Source organism: Camelina sativa, chromosome 7, assembly GCF_000633955.1.
Source record: "Camelina sativa cultivar DH55 chromosome 7, Cs, whole genome shotgun sequence".
Lineage (NCBI taxonomy): Eukaryota > Viridiplantae > Streptophyta > Magnoliopsida > Brassicales > Brassicaceae > Camelina > Camelina sativa.
In genome coordinates, this window is record NC_025691.1 from 23,802,355 (window position 1) to 23,823,870 (window position 21,516).

The 21,516-nt window shown below is 37.3% G+C and overlaps 6 protein-coding genes across 8 annotated transcripts; 4 read left to right on the plus strand and 2 right to left on the minus strand.

Moving 5' to 3' along the window:
- On the minus strand, positions 42–455 carry LOC104704892 (E3 ubiquitin-protein ligase RMA1H1-like). Its single transcript, XM_019227830.1, has one exon. It carries the CDS (start codon positions 453–455, stop codon positions 42–44), a length of 414 nt encoding a protein of 137 aa, XP_019083375.1.
- LOC104702231 (elongation of fatty acids protein 3-like) lies at positions 3,811–5,227 on the plus strand. Its single transcript, XM_010418056.2, has 2 exons — positions 3,811–4,517; positions 4,613–5,227. The coding sequence occupies exons 1-2, from the start codon at positions 3,975–3,977 to the stop codon at positions 4,919–4,921; spliced, it is 852 nt and encodes a 283-aa protein (XP_010416358.1). The 5' UTR covers positions 3,811–3,974; the 3' UTR covers positions 4,922–5,227.
- LOC104702232 (protein ACCUMULATION AND REPLICATION OF CHLOROPLASTS 3) lies at positions 5,335–10,270 on the minus strand. Of its 2 annotated transcripts, none has more exons than XM_010418057.2 (15): positions 9,810–10,270; positions 9,635–9,693; positions 9,294–9,358; positions 8,907–9,041; positions 8,469–8,517; positions 8,246–8,358; positions 8,090–8,161; positions 7,835–7,945; positions 7,511–7,689; positions 7,092–7,405; positions 6,631–6,965; positions 6,262–6,366; positions 6,027–6,164; positions 5,618–5,784; positions 5,335–5,514 (listed from the first exon to the last, which is right to left on the minus strand). In XM_010418057.2, the coding sequence occupies exons 1-15, from the start codon at positions 10,124–10,126 to the stop codon at positions 5,451–5,453; spliced, it is 2,223 nt and encodes a 740-aa protein (XP_010416359.1). In that variant the 5' UTR covers positions 10,127–10,270; the 3' UTR covers positions 5,335–5,450. The 2 variants fall into 2 exon arrangements, with proteins under 2 accessions (XP_010416359.1, XP_019083376.1); XM_019227831.1 differs by having other exon boundaries at positions 6,027–6,167.
- LOC104702235 (probable 1-acyl-sn-glycerol-3-phosphate acyltransferase 4) lies at positions 12,635–15,555 on the plus strand. Of its 2 annotated transcripts, XM_010418058.2 has the most exons (5): positions 12,636–12,931; positions 13,029–13,128; positions 13,731–14,334; positions 14,625–14,755; positions 15,018–15,555. In XM_010418058.2, exons 3-5 carry the CDS (start codon positions 13,766–13,768, stop codon positions 15,455–15,457), a joined length of 1,140 nt encoding a protein of 379 aa, XP_010416360.1. In that variant the 5' UTR covers positions 12,636–12,931; positions 13,029–13,128; positions 13,731–13,765; the 3' UTR covers positions 15,458–15,555. The 2 variants fall into 2 exon arrangements, with proteins under 2 accessions (XP_010416361.1, XP_010416360.1); XM_010418059.2 differs by lacking the exon at positions 13,029–13,128 and having other exon boundaries at positions 12,635–12,931.
- Positions 15,960–17,551, plus strand: LOC104702236 (pathogenesis-related protein 5-like). Its single transcript, XM_010418060.2, has 2 exons — positions 15,960–16,412; positions 16,646–17,551. The coding sequence occupies exons 1-2, from the start codon at positions 16,364–16,366 to the stop codon at positions 17,335–17,337; spliced, it is 741 nt and encodes a 246-aa protein (XP_010416362.1). The 5' UTR covers positions 15,960–16,363; the 3' UTR covers positions 17,338–17,551.
- Positions 17,993–19,649, plus strand: LOC104702237 (pathogenesis-related protein 5-like). The gene is made up of 2 exons (XM_019227132.1): positions 17,993–18,476; positions 18,982–19,649. Exons 1-2 carry the CDS (start codon positions 17,993–17,995, stop codon positions 19,647–19,649), a joined length of 1,152 nt encoding a protein of 383 aa, XP_019082677.1.

Here is a 21,516-nt window from a genome sequence, read left to right on the forward strand (position 1 = left end):
CCGTCTACTCGGATTCATCAAAGATACTTCGTCCATGCGCATTACAACAAGAAGTTGGAAAACCGGGTACCAGTTGGCATTGGAGCAAACCCTGAATGCCCTCCAAACAAAATAGATCCATGATGTCTTTGTCCAAGAGGAGGACGAGCTGTTTCAATCCTAATCGCAGATGGACGATCCGGGACAGAAACACCACAACATGGCTTGGATCTCGGGTCAGAAGATGGCTTACCCATTCCATACAAAGGAACCAAACTGTCTTCCTTAACGGAAGCTTTACAAACAGGGCAATGTTTCGATTGGGAATGATAATGGAGCCACTTGTAGAGACATGGCCAACAGAACAAATGACCACATAGAGTCACGATCGGATCTCTAGCCAATTCAAGACAGATATTGCATCCAAAGTTGCTCGATGCATCCTCTTCGGTCGTGGTGATGATGTTACATGACATGGTGATTAATAAGATCTTCTTCCTATATACAAGACAAAATGAGATGAAACCCTAAACCCCTTGAACAGTTTCGTGTAGAATTGATCAAACATGCAGAGAGACCAAAATACAAAGATTCGATTTTTACGGTTGTGGAAACTAAAGTTACAGCGTCTGAATGATTTACCTCGGTGACGAAAGAGAGGCTTCCTGGTGTTAGATCGCAGAGAATGAGAGGAGCCAAGAGAGAAGCGAGAGAGTCTGTGAATGAAGAAAATAAATTGGAATAATGTTGTTAATAGAAAAACGGATTAACAAACAAAATAATAATAATAAGAAAAAAGTTGTTAGTATACTTCTTAAATATCTGACGAAGCTTCCTCGGTTTTCTCAGAAGGTTATTTGATTTTTTTTTCCAGATTAAACTTAATTAGATTTTTGTCCTTTTATTCAAATCAAATTAAATGTCAGTTTTGACTTTTGACTAATATTATTGGTTTTCTAAAAATTATCGTTAATGTATTTTTTGTTATAAAAAAACTAATTTAGTTTATTACCCTAAACTAAATTAATGAATTACAGATTATTCATAGTTGTCTATCAAAAACACCATGATAGGTTGATTTAATTTTATTGTTACAAGAATTTGTCAGAAATATTTTCTTTAGGATATCTTTTTTTTCAAAACATTTTTTTTTTTGAACATTTTAATTTTTATCTTTTTTTATATAATTACAAAATGTTAAATTAATTTTTAAAATTTTTTTTAAAAATTTGGATTTTCTATTTTACATTTAAAATATAATTTTAGACAGTTAGAGTTTAGTATTCGGAGTTAATTTAGAACTTCAAATAATTATAACTTATTATTTTATACTTATCCAATTATAAAGTCTACGATAGTGTAGCATAACTTATTATTTTGATTGACGGTTCCTTCCTGGATTCTAGATGTTGATGATCATTGGTCACCTTGTACCCAAAAAAATACCTTAGGAATCAAATAATGATTAATTTAGAGATCAGTCCTATTATATCTGTTTTACAGCTATAGGTTTTATTAAGCCGATTTAAACTTTCGTGATTTTAGCTTGCGATCTTACATTCTTACTGATATATATCTACATTGACAACAGTAATTACCAATTAGCAATGCAAATGCACGATGGGTATGTTCGTTTCATCGTCGCAAGTACCTGCAGTTGCGGCAGTTGCAACTATTATTATTCGTTTGGTTGTCGCAGGTATTTGCGGTGTGGCGCTGTGGCAAATGCATCTTCACATTTTAAATGTTGATTAAATGCGATGATTAAAAATGTTGTGTTTACCGTTGCCGTTACTGCAGTCGCAGGTATCTACGGCAACCAAACGAACAATAATAGCTATGGCTGTCGTAGGTATATTTATTAATATTATCGAGTTGAATGTTTTTTTTTTATTGTCGAGGGTTAAGACTTCAAGTATGTCTCTTACAAATATTCTAAGAACGTTAATCGTTTTATATCGTTCTAGACGTAGGTATATTTATTAATATTATCGAGTTCCTAGTACAACGAATCAAATTGACTGGAACTATACGAAGGTTCCAAATGGAACTTGATCCAACAAACACCATACATACGTGGTGGATTAACGTCTTTATAGAAAAATAACATATAATCTTTCTTTGCTGAAGTCCAAAAAATATATATGGCTTCTGGAAGGAATATAGTTGTTTGTAAAGTCTCGATGGATTGTAATTTATATATCCTGTACGCATTGCGGCTAGACTTTCACTTTGTACATTATGCTCACTACCCAAAAAAAAAATAATACAATCGTATCATATTCTACTTGCACCAAAAGGAAAAAAAAGTAACGTTAGGACTTACTGACTTAAGGATTTGATGATTTGAATATCTATTTTAACATTTTTAAGTACATTTTTGTGTCATTTTCTTTTATTTTTGTATCCAAACAAGTTTAAACTAAATTCTTTATAATCCTTACAATCAAACACAATTATTTCTTTATTTGATAATATTAATTTTCTAAAATATATCTATCTAATTTAAATCAATATGTTAGATTAAAATATAATTCTCCTTTCATTTTTATTTAATCTTATATTTAATTATTTTAATTACTATTTAATATATAAAATTAATAAAATTTTAGATTTTTTTCAGCATATAATGTGATTTGAATTTTTATAAACGGATATATATTAAAAATTGTCTTAGGATATTGGTAACCAAACAAGTATATCCACATATAGAGCTTGAAATACATTTTTGGAGTATAATAGGGTGCCATCACTTTTTGCCAACTTCGGGTCAAGTTTTTAACTAAATTATAACCGATTCAATTATCTAGATCCTCCTTAAAATTGCCGAATATTTTGGGCCGGTTTTTAATCTATAACATACTTATTTACATCCAATTAATGCCAATTAATACTCATTCTATCTTAGGAAAGATCTAATTTGCATGCCGAATTTTTAGGACCGAATTTGACAAAAAGAATTGATAACCCAAATTATGTAATCACATCCTCAATCACATCCCTATAATATAGCAACTAATTCAAGATAAATACAACTTAGGAAATATCTAATTTGTGTTTAACAAACGATTACATATTTGGTAAGATCTTATTAGCTTTAAATGTACATTATTAATCCAATAATATCAATTGAGAATCATAATAAAAATATGTCATATCATTCATTCCTAAATCATAAGTAACAAATCGTAAAATGTATATTCTCAACTTGCGAATCAAGAGTTTCTACAAAACTCTATCTACAACCGTTAACAATATATATATCAACAAAATAATAAATCTGTACTGTACCACGAGGTAAAACCTAGTTTTTTATTATAAAATGTTCACGGTTACAAATTTAATTTTAAACACATCATTTTCAGATAACAAAGTTTATATCATGATCATCGTTGATAAAATAAAATTAGATTTGACAATGAAGTAGTGCCGTTTTAACGCATCTAACCTAAATTAATGATTTTTTTTTAGTTAAGTATGCTTTATTTATCATTCATTAGATGAAAATGACTTCAACTCAAATAAAATTAGATTTGGTATCAAAGATAATTTTTTTTATTTTTTTTTAAAATCTGAATATAAAAATCACATATGAAACAATGATTTAACGTAATCGATATTCTTCTTGAAGAGGAGAGGGAGAATATAAACATAACATAACATGATGAAATTAATATCGTAGACGTAATGAACATATAGTAAAAAATCATTCATCTCTTGTTAAACATGTCAACTTTGACCGTGACATGTTCAATGTCGTAATCCAATTTTATTTTATAACACACAAAAAATGAGGAAAGATAGTACTAGTATTTAAATAGAACAAGCCGGTTCCGAATAAAACAGAGACAGAACACTCAAACACACATTAAAGAATCTATCTATCATTCTCTTCCTCTCATTTTTCCCACCTCATCATCTCTCAACTGCTTCTTCTTCTTCACATTACACAACACAACTACTCTGATTTCGGTTTTGATATCATCAATACCAAAATGACGGTGATCACTTACTGGTTAACGGAGCATCCTTCGATCGTTAACTTCCGTTGGAGTCCAACCCAATCATACGCCGCCACGTGGTCTTTTCTTTTCACGGCCGTCTCGTTTTACGTCATGTCCGCCGTCACTCTCCACCTCCTCCTCCTCCTCGTAATCCTCCCACTCTGTCACCGCCGCCGCGGATTCTCCCTCGGTTTCATCCCGGCCCTTCACAGCTTGACCGTTTCAATAATCTCCGCCGTCATCTTCGTCGGTATCCTCCTCTCCGCCGCGGCAGAGATCCGAGACACGCGCTGGCTATGGCGGCGCACTCGCACCACGACTCTCCAGTGGTTCCTCTGTTTTCCTGTGGGAACACGCGCTTCGGGGCGCGTGTTTTTCTGGTCTTACCTGTTCTACCTCTCTCGTTACCTTCACTTGTTCCGCACCTTCTTCTCCGTGATACGACGTCGTAAGCTCAGCTTCTTCCAGCTTATCAACCAGTCTTCTCTTCTCTGTATCTCCTTCCTCTGGCTCGAATATTCCCAATCGTTCCAGGTATAAAATCAAACAAACCGGTTCGTTCGGTTCACCACACGTTAAACCGGAATTTTCCTAAAATTGGAGACCGTGTTTTTTTGGTTTTTGTGTAGGTTGCAGCGATACTATTGACGACCGTATCGTACGCGGTCGTGTACGGTTACAGATTCTGGACGGAGATCGGGTTACGCGGCGCGTGTTTTCCATTCGTCGTTAACTGTCAAGCCATTCTGTTAGGGTGTATGGCGGTTTGCCACGTGGGGGTTTTATGTATTCACCTGGTCAAACGCGGCGGTTGTAACGGTATCGGTGCTTGGCTGTTTAACTCCGTTCTCAACGCCGTTATATCGTTGCTCTACTTGAAGTTTTATTGCAAGACGCGTTCTATGAGGACGACCAAGGCTAAGCACACCACCACGTAAAAATATGTATATATAAAACAAACCAATCATTTTTGTATTATTGAAAACGTTATACTATTATCGAACATCCGGGGGAAAAAAAAAACAATCTGCTTCAGCCAAAAAGTAAAAAAGCCGGAGCTCAATTTTTGTTTTTTTTAATTCATGTTGTTGTTGTATGATAATTAGTGTTGTTACATATGATGATTCTGATAACTAGGGGATAGGATTAGGATTTATTCTTGTGTTGCTTTGACACTTGGATCTATCAACGAAAGAAATATAAATATTTTTGGATTATACTAAGATTAGCTTTTTTTGATCTTTTCAAGATTCGTCTCTTTTCTCAGGTTGCAAGGAAATGAAAAAGTCAGGTTAGCTTCGTAATATAAATTCGTTTCTTTTTCGTACCTAATCAAAGAAAAGGAGCCAAGTCAACGGAATAACTTTTTATGAGTTACGTTTTGTCATAATAACCTGAGAAAAGGACAAAAGTCGATCTGTATTACGTTTTGTAATAACCAATTACAACATTGCCGGAAGCTATCAATCAATCTCCGGCGTCCACTTGTTTCCGGTCGATAAGAACACCGTCGTCCCAAGTTTCAGAGTATCTGTTGAAAAAGTCATCAACAAATATGAATATAGAGGCTAAGAAACTTGGAATTGCTCTTTTTTTATGATACAGAGGGTAAGAGTTGTTGATGAGTTACTGACCTTGTTCCATCCACATCTATACAGAGGAACTGCCCGTGTCTCCATCCATCTTTGAAATGTCCAAAGAATATCTCACCTGACTTTGAATAGAACCTGCCTTCGCCGCTGGCTTTTCCTTTCCAAAAATTTGCAAACCATCGATCACCTTTGTGGAAATAAAACCAGCCCTGCAAGACGAGTGAACAAGTTTTGTCTGTCTTATCAGACATCTTTACGTCACAACAGAAACCATTTCTACAGTCATTTCTCACACCTAATTGATAGATTGCGGATGTAGAAAACGAGTTTTACATGGTACTAAGCTTGAAAAAGTCTCAAGGACTTGGTGATACTAAGCAGTTTGTGCACAAGTGTAGTCTTAATAGTCAAGAAGCTAATTCAAATTCAAAAAGTTCATAGACTATTTCACCTTTCCGTGTATTAAATCTTCTCTCCATGTGCCTTGGAATACGTCTCCATTCTTGAAGTAGAATGTTCCGAGACCAGATCTTTTACCGTTGTGCCACATTCCATCATATATGCTTCCATCTCCAAGTACCAGACGACCCTGCTGGGAAAATTTAGCCATTTCTTTACTAAGAAGCCTGTCTCAAACATAAGAAAAGGGTCCATTGATGAATTGGCTACAATGAAAAGCAGATTACCTTTCCTTCGGGAAGACCTCCTTGGCACCTTCCCTTGAACAGTCCTCCTCTGTACTGCATCTCCAGAATAGGACTCCATCTTTTTGATGAATCTCGTTCAGCTTCCTAAGTGATGACAAAGTAAAATGGAAAATTCTGTCAGTTGACATAACACTTGGACAATGTTCAACAAGTTAACTACTCTCTGAAAATGTTAACAGATGTACTATGATTGTGGCAGCAAGCTTAGATGACAACAAAATCATGGTTACAGATTGAACCAGGGGGACCACTTTTGCCTCTCTATGCATTATTGTTTGAAAAAAGCAACCCACTAGTAAAAGGATGATTTGATACCTTCACCTCAAAGACTGCTACATTGCTACTTACCAGCATAGACGATGCTCGAGTGGATAGATTTCTTTGCTTTGTAAAATCAGCATATTTCTCAGCTAGCAGGGCAGATGCAGTATCACTAGATTCTTTGGTCGAGCCATTAGGGTTGAAAAATGATTCATCTCTGGAATCAGCCTTCCTAGAGGGTTGACTGGCAACACTGAGATTACTGTTCAAATTCTTTGAAGGTCTCACACCAACAGGAAGGTTGACAATACCCATGCTAAGCACTGCAGTGTCTCCAGAATCAGATGCGAATTTCTGCTCAATCTGATATCCCGAATCCATACTCCAATTAGCAATTGGCTCCCTCTGGATAGCACCATAATCTACAAAAAATGACTTTCCATTCTTTAAAATACTTAAGCATCCTGTAAATAACACGTAATGAAGAATCTTGACCAATATTACGTACAAAAATAAGCAGCAACGAAAAGCTGTTTCAAATTGTGTACCTTCTATATTTTCATCTTCAGGATCCAATCGACTGTTTCTGGATGGTTCCCTCTCTTTCAATGGGTATTCACTATCACTGTTTCCAGAAACTTCGAGGAGGTCCTCAGAGTCGAATTGAAATCCTTCAACACTCTGATTGGAACCTTTTACGTCAGTAGAGTTTGCTATATCTTTTATTGAAACTGGCACCTCTCTAAGTCCACTATTTGTTTCTTTCTGGAGTTGTGAACGGTATCTCGTAAAGACATTTAAAACAAAAGGAACAAGACCAGAAAAAATATTGCCTTTGTTGGAAGTTTCTTCTTCTGAAGAACTGTAATGACATATGAGACTTGCATTAATGGTATATGGTATTAACTGAAACCATATAATTACTTGAAACTGTAGGCGTAAGCTGATGCTTAAGATGAATACCCACCTTAGAATAAAAAACGTTGTGGCTCGCACTTTAGGCTCCAGATCAGGTTCATAAACAGTAGATACTATAATATCTCCAGTGTACTCCATTGTTTGACGAAAAGTACGAAGAATTGTTTTCACGTCCTTCTTTTGAAGAGGTACCGAACTAGCCACAATACATATAATAGCGTTTACGTCCTGCATGTTAGAGAAAGCATGGTTGAGATGAAAAAGGTTACTTGAATAACGTAATTTCGTAAGAAAATAGTTTAAAGGAGCATATTTTTCGAGTAAAAATGCAAAAATACACACAATCAAAAATGTCACTTTGTTTATAAAATACCTTTGTACCAGGGCGAAAGAATGGGCAGTCATAGATAGCTCGTAAAATCGAAGTCTTAAGGTTGTGACCAACTCCAAAACCAACCTTTGCCTCTTTATAGCTTTCTAGAATCTGGACATAAGAGAGTTGAAGGATTGAAGACAAGCTCAAACTACGGGTGACTATACCATACAGACCAAAGAAATCTCAAGAACAGGAAAGACTATATAGATCTTTAGAACCCAAACCCAAAAGAAAAAAGTCCAAGAAACTTACCGTTGTAACTTCTGAACTTTCAAGTTCTTTAATATCTTTATGCATCACATCGATGAAGTTTCCATGGATCCCCTGGATAATCCATATACAAAAATGACAAAAATTGAGTATACTATGAGAGACGACTGCAGCAGAAAAGTAACCTTACAGGCTTACACTTATCAGAGCGGAAGCTGCATTTATTGCCATGGAAACAGCATTGTTTGCATTTCTCAGTGCCTCATCCAAAGTTACCAAATCTTTCTGTAGTAAAACCTCTATGTCGATATCTGAAAGCCCAAATCAAAGTCAGCTCATGGCCAGCAGAACTACTAAAACAAAAGGTAGTTTTTCTTACACTATTGTGCCATTAAATATTTCATAATACTAATAGAAGTACCTATACAGAAATTGGTGTGTTGCTGCAGTTTTCTAGCCAATTCGTTAACCTGCACACAACCTGGGAAATTAGAGAAAAGAGAAAAGACTCCAACTAGAGATACTAAATGTAGGTTTGTAGATAGGGATGCCATTTTCTGGACTGCTTTTAGTTTGTTTATGAAATAGTAGACAATATAAAAATGTTAACAGGAAATGTCGATGGAAATTTGGGAAGTTGCACTGTTGGAAAAACATGAAGCCATTTGAAAGTTCTCCACCTAGTTTTCTTCTCTATCATCAATTCAGGTATACAAGTTCTACTAACAGCCCAGGAAAACAATCCAAAAGACATAACAATTTACTTCGAAGACTGACAATCCTATTATCGAGACTTTTCGACAATAAAATGAAATTCCGAATGGGCTCTTTTGGCACACACCAAACAAGTAAAAACTACCTCTTCTAGACGCTTTCGGCCTTCAAAGCTGAAAGGCTTTAATAGCACAGCAACAGCTAAGCTACCCCCAGATCTTACTGCACTAAGAATATTAATAGCTTCAACCTGGTCAGAACCATATCCAGCACTAGCCACCTGGCAAGGGGAACAGTTTAAGCAGAATCAGATGCCAGGCCAATACTGTTCCACAATAATTTTTTTGGAGAATTTGAAAACCATTAGCATTTCATTAAGAGCCTACGAAAACTTAGGAAGCATGGTTGTTAGTGATCAATTCTACACTGTGTATTTTGTTCAGTTATAAAAACGGATAGAGTCCTACAAGTGATTCTACTAATAGTAGCAGAAAACAGAACAGAAACAATGATAGGCAAGAAAAGTACAAACAAGGATGAAGGCCCTGGGACGTGATTGTATCAGCTCAACTGGATTCATGGTCTTGGAAACATTATCTGAAAACATAAACAGAGAAGTAATGTGTAAGAAAACATATCCTTCTTATCTACTTGAAAAACTAGCTCGATGTATGCAGATAGAAACACAGTAAGACAGACAGCTCGCTACTAAACTTGTTTTTAATTGAATAGCAAAGAGAGTCATGTGCCAACTTATGTCCAAACACTTTTGCTCCAATCAATCTAAGGCACTATAATACCCAAATTTCATAACCTTGCTTATATAATCAGATTCAAAAGGCACGAAGAAACAGGAAAAAAAAAATTCTGGACCTGGTTGATTGAGCTTCTGCTGTAACACAAAATCTCCAGAGCTGTCCTTGCTGATACTCCTGTAAAAGTGGATTACACACAATCCATTTAAGCCATTAGCTAAGCTACACACTTGGGAGTGTAATAGTGTACTAGGACCAGTAGAAAGATAAGATTCGGAAAATCAAGTAGATACCAAAATCGGAGGGGAAGAGAAGGAAAAGGAGAATCCAAGCAAGAATCAATGATAGACTCCTTGCGACTACCAATGACAACGACCTCAATGAACTCAGCTCCACCATGTTCACCTCTCTCGCATGTCTCCAACGGAGCCGAATCCCTCACCAAGCACATCACGCAAACCCGACGCGCCTTTCGAGCCGTACATTTAAATCGCGCCGTAGCACCAAGGGACGAATACGGAATGCCAAAAGAAGGAACAAGAGCTAAACGAGAGAACAATGGTACTCCTCGGAGAGTGGAGAAAACAGGAAGCTCCATAGAAATCGGCATTGCTCCGCTCCTAAGGAACCACTTATTAGTAGAATACACAACGGAATTAGGTCACATGAATTGATAGATGATGAGATTCAAACGAAGGGGGCAATCAAAGCAGAGTATCTCTGAAGCTCCTCCCGATAATTCTGAAGATGAAGAATGAGTGAGAAAAAATATATCCAGCGCCGGCACCGTGGATTAGTTAATTGTGAATAAGCCCTCATATTTACTACTCATTTATGTATTAGCCTCGTATTAAAATAAATACAATATAGACCCTCTAATTTTTTCGGGGTCAGAATGGACCCCCTAGATTAAGTTGGCGTCTTGGCGAATATTACTTTTGAACCGATCAAATCACATCCTCATATTTGGTCTTCTATCACTTTGAACATATTTTACCTTTTGGGTCAATGATCTCTCTTATAAATTATAATCAAATGTCCTCTTATACTAATAAAGAAAGAAAATATCTTTTTAGTCTACTAACTAATATATTGAGTTCAATGTATTAACCACTAGAGAAAAACAATTTTTTTAAAATACGACTTGAAAAATCAAATCTATAATAACATACTTTGAACCACATACACGATTTTTTCTTCAGCAATTTATATAGATGATTGATATATGTCATATGTCTTTTTGCCAAGACACGAATGTTTTAAATAACCCCACATCTCAAAGAGGAAAATAAACTTAAAATTTTAAAAATAAAAATAAAAATAAAATATCACATAAAAATTGAATAAAAACATCTTGTCCCCATAACTTCATAATTTCGACAAAGCGCTACTTGCGAAACAAGCATGGAGAATCCTCAGTAATCAAACAAGTCTACTTGCTAGACTATATAAATGTTTATACTATCCACAAACAACATATCTTCAGGCAACAACTGGAACTCATGCGTCCTATGGTTGGAAATCTTTACAAGAAGGGAAACATCTACTGCAACAAGGGCTACAGATCAGGATTGGTAACAGATTGACTACAAGGGTTTGGGAAGACCCATGGCTACCAACATTACCTCCATGACCGACAAATGGTCCCGACTTGATTCCATACATGAAGATTGCAGACTTGTGGCTCCCACATACAAGAGAATGAGACCCAATTATCTTTGAAGGTGTACTTAATCCAGAAGATCAACAAATAGCAAAGACTCTATACCTTTCCAATCATGCTGAAGAGGACACTTATATCTGGGCATACTCAAAACATGCGCAATATACTGTACGGTCAGGTTACTGGGTTGCAACACATATAGATATAACAGAAGATGAAGCAATTCAGCCACCAAATGGAGCACTAGATCTAAAGCAAGATATTTGGAAGCTTAAAATTGCACCAAAGATACAACATTTTCTGTGGCGATGTTTATAGGGTGCCTTGGCTACGACAACTCAATTACAAACTAGACACATCCCTGTGGATCCAACTTGTCAACGTTATTGCTATGAAGATGAAACTATTAACCATTTGCTGTTTACATGTCCGTATGCAGAGGCGGTCTGGAGAAGTACTAATATCACAATGAGGGGACAAGTACAATTTACAGATAACTTGGAAGACAACATTCGTTTGTTAATCAGCTACCATAAACAGGCTCAACTCTCCCTCGATACAAGACTCCTACCTTTCTGGATGATGTGGCGTATATGGAAATCCCGCAACGATTACATCTTCCGGAAAATAGATTGGCAACCACATACTGTTGCAAACAAAGGACTTCAAGACGCCACCAAATGGACTGAAATTATGTCAGTACAAGGAAAAATTCCAAATCAAGAACAAAACCATATTCGAGATACTTCTGTTGCAAGCCAACAATGATTCCCGCCACTAGAGGGATGGCTTAAATGCAACTTTGATAATGGATATATACATGGAAGAGCTTTCACAGGTACAAGATGGATAATATGAAACTCGAATGGTAATGTGATCCTATCAGGAAGTGCCAAACTCAATCAATCACACTCTGCATTACAAGCCGAAGCCTTAGGATTTCTACACGCTTTACAAGGAGTTTACAACAGAGGCTACCATAAGGTTTGGTTTGAAGGTGATAATCTAGAACTCACAACCCTGATCAATAATCAAGGAGATCATCTACATTTGGGTCCTCTATTATATGATATACGCTTTTGGATGTCAAAATTACCTTAATGTTCGTTAGACCAAGTCCCTCGAGTCATGAATAAAGCGGCAGACAAGCTCTCATGTCATGCAAACAATATTATCAGTTCATATCAAACATTTGATATTTCGCCTAATTGGCTGATAGAATGCTTGTAATAAGAGATTCATCAATAAATAAAGGTGTTCTGGTCCCCATATAATAAAACAAGAACTTCAGATCCAAAATTTAAGAGAAAAATATCCAGCGATATATCGTACAATTTAAATGTAAGAAAACTATATAACTTGATTTTATTCTTGTTTGGTACAACCAATAATATAAAGGAAGTGAGAAAGTATTTTTATTTAATAAGTTTGCTTCACGTTTGAGTTTTCAAAGTGTAACGACGGACGGACGCCAGGAGAATTTTATCGGGTCGCAAGTGTCACCCCTTAGTGGATTTTGTCTTCGCTTTGCAGCTATTTGACCTTTTCCGCGCCCCAGCGAATCACATCGCTACGTTACAGTGCACCTTACCGTCTCTGAATATTGCACCGTCTCAAATTTAGATCCGACCCGGACCGGATCGTTCTCTGAAGCTTCGTTTGTGAGATTCGGATTCCTCTGTTCCACCATTTAACAATTATCCTCTCTTGTCTTCGCCAACTTCTTCCGCTCTCTTACAAACTTCTTTCCAGGTACTCTTATCTCTCTCTCTCTCTCTCTCTCTCTTCTTCGTCGTCGAGTTCCCTCCCTCGTGCTTTAAGATTGTTCTTGTTTCTTTTTTTGTGAAAGATACTGTGAGAAGTGTGACTCTTGCTCTGTCTCTTTGATGTTATATCACGTGGGGATCTGAATTTTAGTTGCGGTGTTTACAAGTCTTTTCCCAATTTGGGTATGTTTTTTTTTTCCCGTGTTTTCTGCGTGTTTGTTTTGGAATATTGGTGATTGTAGTCAATTGGATTCGAAATTATGCAGCTTTTAGATACTAAACTATTAAGAATCTTTAATCTTTATTCGCTTGTAAGTTGTAATCCTCCACTGAGCTCGTTAGATACGGAATTCTCTCTTCATTATTGCTTTTAAGGGTTAATTCATGTTCCTGAGATTCGTATTTGCAAAGAAAAAATATACCTTTTGTAAGTTTTATACAAATGAAGAAAAAAAATGGGTTTTTTCTTAATATATATTCAAGGATGTGTTGGTTAGGGATCTCTAATCTCTTTGTCTTCTGGGTCGTTGTTAGATGTATTGTTTAGTTCTAAACTTTGTACATGATTGTTGTGGACGGATCTATATGGGTCACAGTTTTGAAAGACATGGTTTAGCTTAGACTTGTTATTATGGTTGTACTCAAAACTTGCATATTTAGGCTCTTACATTGGTTTTCTAGTCAACATTATTTTTGTCTTTACCCAAAACAAAAAAAAGAAGAAACTCAAACTTTGTTGGAAACTAAAGGTGGCACTGAGTAATATTTGATTCTCATTGCTGCAGTTTGTCTCTTGAGGTTTATCTGGATATAACAAAAGATGGAAGTTTGCGGGGATCTGAATTCTGATAACTTAAAGAACCGTCCCATGACTCCGCTTAGGATTCTGAGGGGTCTGATGATCCTACTGGTGTTTCTGTCTACTGCTTTTATGTTCCTGCTCTACTTTTCACCAGTAGCTGCTCTAGGTCTACGGCTTCTGAGTGTGCATCAATCTAGGAGAGTTGTCTCGTTAATCTTTGGTCTCTGGTTAGCTTTGTGGCCTTACCTGTTTGAAACGGTTAACGGGACAACCGTGGTGTTCTCTGGAGACAGCATTCCTGTTGAGAAACGTGTTTTGCTTATTGCAAATCACAGGACAGAGGTGGATTGGATGTATTTGTGGAATATTGCGTTGAGAAAAGGGTGTCTCGGCTACATCAAGTACGTTCTTAAGAGCAGCTTGATGAGATTACCTATTTTTGGCTGGGGTTTTCACGTTTTGGAGTTTATTCCCGTGGAGAGGAAGCGGGAGGTCGACGAACCTGTTTTGCTTCAAATGCTTTCATCTTTTAAGGATCCTCAAGAACCCTTATGGCTTGCTCTATTCCCAGAAGGAACCGATTTCACGTACTATATGCTTCCCTATCTGATTTTACATATGAACCTACATAACAAACAAGTTACAACTGCTCCAGAGACATAAGCTAATTCGTAATGAATCTGTGTTCTTGAAGCCAACTTATAGTGTTTTCTTAGTATGATATTTAACACCATTGAACATCTGTCTTGGTCTTGTAAATATGATAAACCAGTAACCCTCATTTCCAGGAATTGCCTGCTAATGCATGAATGTGTGAACTGCTGCTCTTAGTCTCTTCTTTCATATTTCTGAGACCTTTCCTTACTTTGATGTGCAGTGAAGAGAAATGCAAGAGAAGCCAAAAATTTGCAGCTGAAGTTGGTCTTCCAGCATTATCAAACGTACTTTTACCAAAAACAAGGGGTTTTGGCGTTTGCTTAGAAGTTCTTCATAGCTCTTTGGATGCAGGTATGGTCCACGAAATTCTGATGAAATGGTCGTGTATGTTCCCTAGTATATAGTAGTATCTCAAGACACATGTTATGCCAACATTTATTGCTTTGACGACATTATGATGGTATGATATTTTCTATGTTTCCAATGACCCCATGTGGGACCTCATGGCCACAAGTAACTGAACAAGGCATTGTTTTTAACTTTATTATATCAATGCCTATGATACTGCATTTATAATCTTGCTCCGTTCTTACGTCATCTTCTTTAAATGCAGTATATGATTTGACTATCGCATATAAGCCTCGCTGCCCATCTTTCATGGACAATGTATTCGGGACGGATCCTTCAGAAGTTCATATTCACGTTCGACGAGTTCTACTAAAGGAGATTCCAGATAACGAAGCAGAAGCTTCTGCTTGGTTAATGGATTCATTTCAGTCAAAGGACAAACTGCTATCCGATTTCAATGCTCAGGGACAATTCCCAAATCAAAGACCAGAAGAAGAACTCTCTCTTCTGAAGTGCATTGCAACTTTTACAGTGGTAATATCTTTGACAGTTCTATTCATTTATCTGACCTTGTATTCACATAGCTGTTTTAAAGTATATGCTGGTCTAAGCGGCACATATTTATCGTTTGCTACTTATTACAAGCTTCGACCCTCACCTGGCTTTTTTAGAGAAGATTCTTGTAAAAAAGTAAAAAGCCATTAACTTTGTTGTACATACAATTCTTTCTTTGTATACAAAGAAATAATATCAAGAATTTACCCAGGCAGAAAAAGATTTTTGGGATGTCATTTTCATTGTTAGTTCTTGGATATACCCAATTATATTCCATGTTGTAAAGAAAAGTTGATATGTTGCAACTGTGAAACCCTTGTGTTCATTGAGTTGGAAGCATCAACAGGGTCACTAAAACCTTATTGCCAATACATGTTCTTACTTCTGATTCAGTCATTAAAGGAAGTTTCCATCTGAACAATAATTTGTCGGTGATCAACAAAGCATAGAACCCACTTTGTCCCAAAAGGTTGCTACCTTCTTTTTTGCAGGTGATGAGAGACAGAGAGAGAAGACCGTTGCTCGCGCTCTTTAACTGAAACATTGGATCAGCTTTAGAGGTAGAGCATTACATCTCTTGTTTTCTTTATATGCCGTTGCTTACTTGCTTGTACACATGTCATCTTATCTCCTTATGTGAGCAGGTGCAGGTGAGATCAGGTTAGTTTTGACCAAACCAAATTTGATGATCTTTCTTTACTTTTTTGGTTGGGAAAAAGATTTGAGAAACACAAAACCAAACAATGTCATTTCTCTTTAGGGTGTATCTCTAAATCTAACCACACAGACAAAATGCGGAAACTATACCATGTACCATACTACCGTCATCTTTATTTTGAGACATTTTCAATTATTTAAGGCAAGAAAAAAAAGCATCAAGGGCAAATAAATATTACAGTGCCAAAGAAGATGGGCTAACGAGCTGGCATAAAGATAATTTAATTGAAAATGATCAACCCTACCTCGGATCACCGCTTATATAAATAGAGGAACGGTGCTAGAGATCAATCCTCATCCACATCACAGGAAAAAAACAAGATTTTTTAATTAAAAAAAATGGCGAAAGTCTCCAGTATTCACATTCTCTTCTTCGTGTTCATCACAAGTAAGAACATCAAAACAATACTCTTTTTTTTTTTTCTCCTCTGTTTCACTTATGTTTTTATATTCTCCTCTGTTTCTTCTGTTTTTCTAAGGATAATAACGCTCCAGTACTGTTTCTATAGCTCCCTTTAGATTTGATCTTATACCTTTTTGTTCACCCTCGATTGAATTATAATTATCAGAAACTTTTTAGTTTTCTAGGTCGTGTATTTTTAACAAGTTTTGAAATTGCAGGCGGCGTAGCTGTTTCCGCCACCGTCTTCACTATACAAAACAGTTGCCCTTACACCGTCTGGCCCGGAACACTATCAGGCAACAGCATCACCCTCGGCGACGGCGGTTTTCAATTAACTCCAGGCGCTTCCGTACAGCTCACGGCTCCTGTGGGGTGGTCAGGTCGCTTCTGGGGTCGTACCGGCTGCAACTTCGATGCATCAGGCCGCGGTACCTGCGTCACCGGAGACTGCGGTGGCGTTCTTAAATGTATCGGCGGCGGAGAACCTCCAGCGACTCTGGCCGAATTCACTGTCGGATCAAGCAATGCCGGCATGGATTTTTACGACGTGAGCCTCGTCGACGGTTACAATGTCAAGATGGGGATTGCACCTCAGGGAGGATTCGGAAACTGCAAATACGCAGGCTGCGTCTCCGACATCAACGAGATTTGCCCTAACGAGCTTCGGATCATGGATCCGGGTTCGGGAAGTATCGCGGCGTGTAAGAGCGCCTGCGCGGCGTTTAGTTCACCGGAATTTTGCTGTACCGGAGCTCACTCGACGCCGCAAACTTGTTCTCCAACGTATTACTCGACGATGTTCAAGAACGCTTGCCCTAGCGCTTACAGTTACGCTTACGACGACGCTTCGAGCACTTTCACTTGTACCGGATCTAACTACTTGATCACTTTTTGCCCTACGCAGTCTTAAACCGGAGCTCCGGTTTAAATTTGGTTTTCGGGTTTCTCTCTCTCACACGTTTCTTTTGCTTGTTATGTACGAAAAGATGATGACTATGAATCCATTTTCTTACATTTTAAAGTGTTTTTAATTTCAAGTATTATGTTGTTGTTTCACAAACTCATCTCACTTGCATTGTTGCTTTGATTTTTATCTATTTCAAAAGAACTCAGATCGTTTGCTACCTATAAAATACAAATCTATTATATTGTTTTGGTCAAACCTAACATACAAATATCTTTTGATTAACAAAGATTGAAATGCTTGATTAGAGATTAGAGGGTTTCTTTGTTTCAACTTTTCAAGTCATTGATTCTTTACTGCCCAAAAGAGACAGAGCTAATTACATCTTAATTCTTAAATCTTAAGCCACGTAATGGGTAAAACTTGTGAGTTGTGACCCGCACGCAGATTCGATATAGTCTAAAGGACGGATTGTAATTAATTAGTTCTGTTAAAGAGAGATTGAGCTGATGCAGTTAAGGACTTCAGTTATGGAAGGAGGAGTATCCCTTCCTTCAATCTGATCCACAACCTGACGATAGTCAGATGGAAGGACTTCTAAGATCAGATCAATCTGATCTTCATGCTCAACGGGTTTACCAAGGATGGCAAGTTGGTCAAGATGTGTGACAACACCTTGAAGATACGCATCAATAGTCTTGTCATCTTTCTTCCAGTGTTTGAGTTGCGTCTTAAGTTGACGGATGTGACCACGACTTGGTTTAGCATAAGTGGAGGACAGGGTTGTCCAAACTTCAGCAGACGTAGTGGCACGGGAGACAATCGATTGGAGAGGAGTGGAAATGGCACCAATGAGAGAACTATAGATAAGTCGATCTTGGCGTTTTCAGATCGTGTACGCTGGGTTCACCGTGAGATCATCACCGGTGGTGAGCATGACAGGAGGAGCAACGACGGAGCCATCAAGATAACCGGCCAGGTCATAGCCATCAAGCAAGGCGTGGACCTGAAGACTCCACATGAGGTAGTTGACGGCGGTGAGTTTGGTGACGCTGGTCATGTTGATGGAGATGAGAGTTTGGTTGTTGGTGACATTGACGGCTTCAGTAACCGTAGGAGGAGAGGTGTTGTTAGAGGAAGACATGGTGATGAACCTCGAAGAAGAAAAACAAAAAGGAGAGAAGAGTTTTTTTTTTTTTTTTTTTTTTTCCCCNCGTAAGGCTCTGATACCATAAGAGATTTGTAGAAGTGATGTTTTATTACATTGAGAGGATCTGTATTTATACAAGGGATAGGAGCTAGAGTATCACATTACAATGAATGCTAATATATACGACTATCTATAATTATAACCTTAACGTACTCAATCATATCGTAAATCATATCATCAATCATTGATATGATTGATATCAAGATATCCTCAATACAACAAAACAACACTGTTTCTATTTCTTCTCTGTTTTCACTTATTATGTTTTTTTTTTCCTTGGTTGTTACGTTACCACAGCATCGCCTTAATTTTAAAGGAGAATACTTTCAATCTTGTTGCTTAAGCTTCCTTTTGATTATTTATTCTTGTTCATCATCAACTTCGATCACAATAATCTCCTCTTATTGATGGTTTGGTTTTGTGTGTGTTTGAAATCGCAGGCGGCATTGCTGCTTCCGCAGCCGTATTCACTCTACAGAACAATTGCCCTTACACCGTCTGGCCCGGAACTTTGGCCAGCAAAGGCATCACCCTCGGCGACGGCGGATTTGAGTTGACTCAAGGCGCTTCTAAACAGCTCACGGCTCCTGATGGATGGTCAGGCAGGTTTTGGGCTCGTACAGGCTGCAACTTTGACGGCTCCGGCAACGGTAAGTGTGACACTGGAGACTGCACCGGAGGTTTGAAATGTACCGGCACGGGATTTCCACCAGTCACTCTGGCTGAATTCACACTCGTAGGCGATGCCGGCCAGGATTTCTACGACGTCAGCCTCGTGGACGGTTACAATGTGAAGCTAGGGATAAAGCCTTCCACAGATTGCAAATACGCTGCCTGTGCCTCCGACCTCAACGCAGATTGCCCTGACGAGCTTAAGGTCACGGGTCAACAGAACAATGTCGTGGCGTGCAAGAGCGCCTGCACCGCGTTTACCAAAGAGGAATATTGCTGCACCGGAGCTCACGACAAGGCGGAAACTTGTCCTCCCACGAATTACTCGATGATTTTTAAGAAAGCTTGCCCTGACGCCTATAGCTACGCTTATGACGACGTAACGAGCCTCTTCACCTGTACCGGAGCTGACTACACGATCACTTTCTGCCCATAAAACCGGATCTCCGGTTTAGATTCGGGTCGAGTCTGTCTCTCTCGCACACACACACACACACACGTTTCTTTTGCTTCTTAATAATGTACGGAAAGATGAATATCGTCTTCCAGCTTTTACTACTAGCTAGTATTCAGTTGTTACGTACACTCAGCTGATTCGCATACTATAAAGAAATAAAACAAAGAGTTTACTTCGTTGATGTAGATTTACTTATTAATTGCATTCCATGCTCTTTTCTTGAAACTAGCGCTTTTAACTGCTACATGCCTACATTGGATTACTTTTTTACGTAGAGCATATATAACATCTCATGTTTTCATTACATTCCTTTGTTTGTTTCCCTGTCATCATATCTCCTTATCTGAGTAGGTGCAAGTGAGATCTGCAGGTTAGTTTTGTTCGAACTAACTGTAAACAACTTTTTTCTCTTTGCCTTTTTGTTTGGGAAAGACTTGAGAAACCAAAACCAAAAAATGTCTATATATAGATATACATTTGTCTTGTCATGATTTATCAGCACACTTGACTTGAAGAAACCTTATAAATCTCACAGATCATATCAATGTTTGATACTTTGATTAAGCCATGGCCGGATAGATAGATCAAAACCGTGTGGACGGTGTAACTCTGATTTGATTAATAGACTAATTAACATAGTAGAATTCTGGGTATAGTTAACATGGAACCATTAATGAAAGGGCCCTTAATATTAGCTGTATGTACGTACAAGTTCAATTGGGAAACCCATTGTCCAGTCAGGTTTCAGTAACTTAAGCCATGCATTAATTTTACTATTCTCTCCGACACACAGTTAAGTCAAATTGTCAACTTGATTCTATGTTCAGGTCAGTCTTCTCACATTTATAAAGTCTCCCTCTAAAACAAACGTGTGAAAATGGTACACGTGTTCTCTTCACATCTTGTTGATTTTTCGTTTGTGTTTTTTTTTTTGTGTGTGTGTTCTTTTGTTCTTAGAATTCACTCTTGCTAAAATTTTTTTCTTTTTAAGTTGCAAACTTACAAAGTTACAACAACAATACAATGGTACATGTAATTAAAGAAGCAAGACAAACAAAACAAAAAATATAATCATAAGCATTCATGTGGTTCACCTCTTTTTGCTAATTGCTTGTTTGCTATTCGTTTCAGACTTTCAGTTATCAGTTCTGGTGGATATCGCTTTTTATCACTTCATGTTAGGATCCATACACTCTCTAGAACTCCGACAAGTTATTTTTTATTATTTTTATTATTTGTCAAGCAAGAACTTTCATTCAAATCAAAACCTCAAACATCCATAAATATCCATAAACTCTCTAGAACTCCGACAAGTTAATTACTTAATTTGATGCTGCGAATCTATTGTCCGTGTAAACATTATCCGTACATCTTAACCAACAAAATTTATCATTGAATAACTATTAAATATTAATTAGTGATGGTGTTCCCATCTAGCTTCATAACTTTCTAACGTAATTCGAAATCTAGTCTCGTTGTTTCAACTTAATTTATTATTTTGTTTATTTTTAAAGGTCTTCAATCTAATATAATTTATGCGGGTTCTTAAATAGTTGAGATTTTGTCGACACTTCTCATGAATCTTTTGACTAATCTTCATATCCAAATCGATTCAATCTGAATCTTTTGTTCCAAAACTTAATTTCGCCTGTTTAGCTTCATTTGTCTATTTTTGTAACTGTATCAACACTATACAATGCAAATGCATTCCTAAGAATCTTTTTTTTTTTTTTTGGACAAAGAGCATTCCTAAGAATCTAAATACAAAATTATCTGTAAAGACATGATAAAATGCATATTTGATATGTCTATATTTTATCTCTCCTTAGCCTATTTTTATCATGCA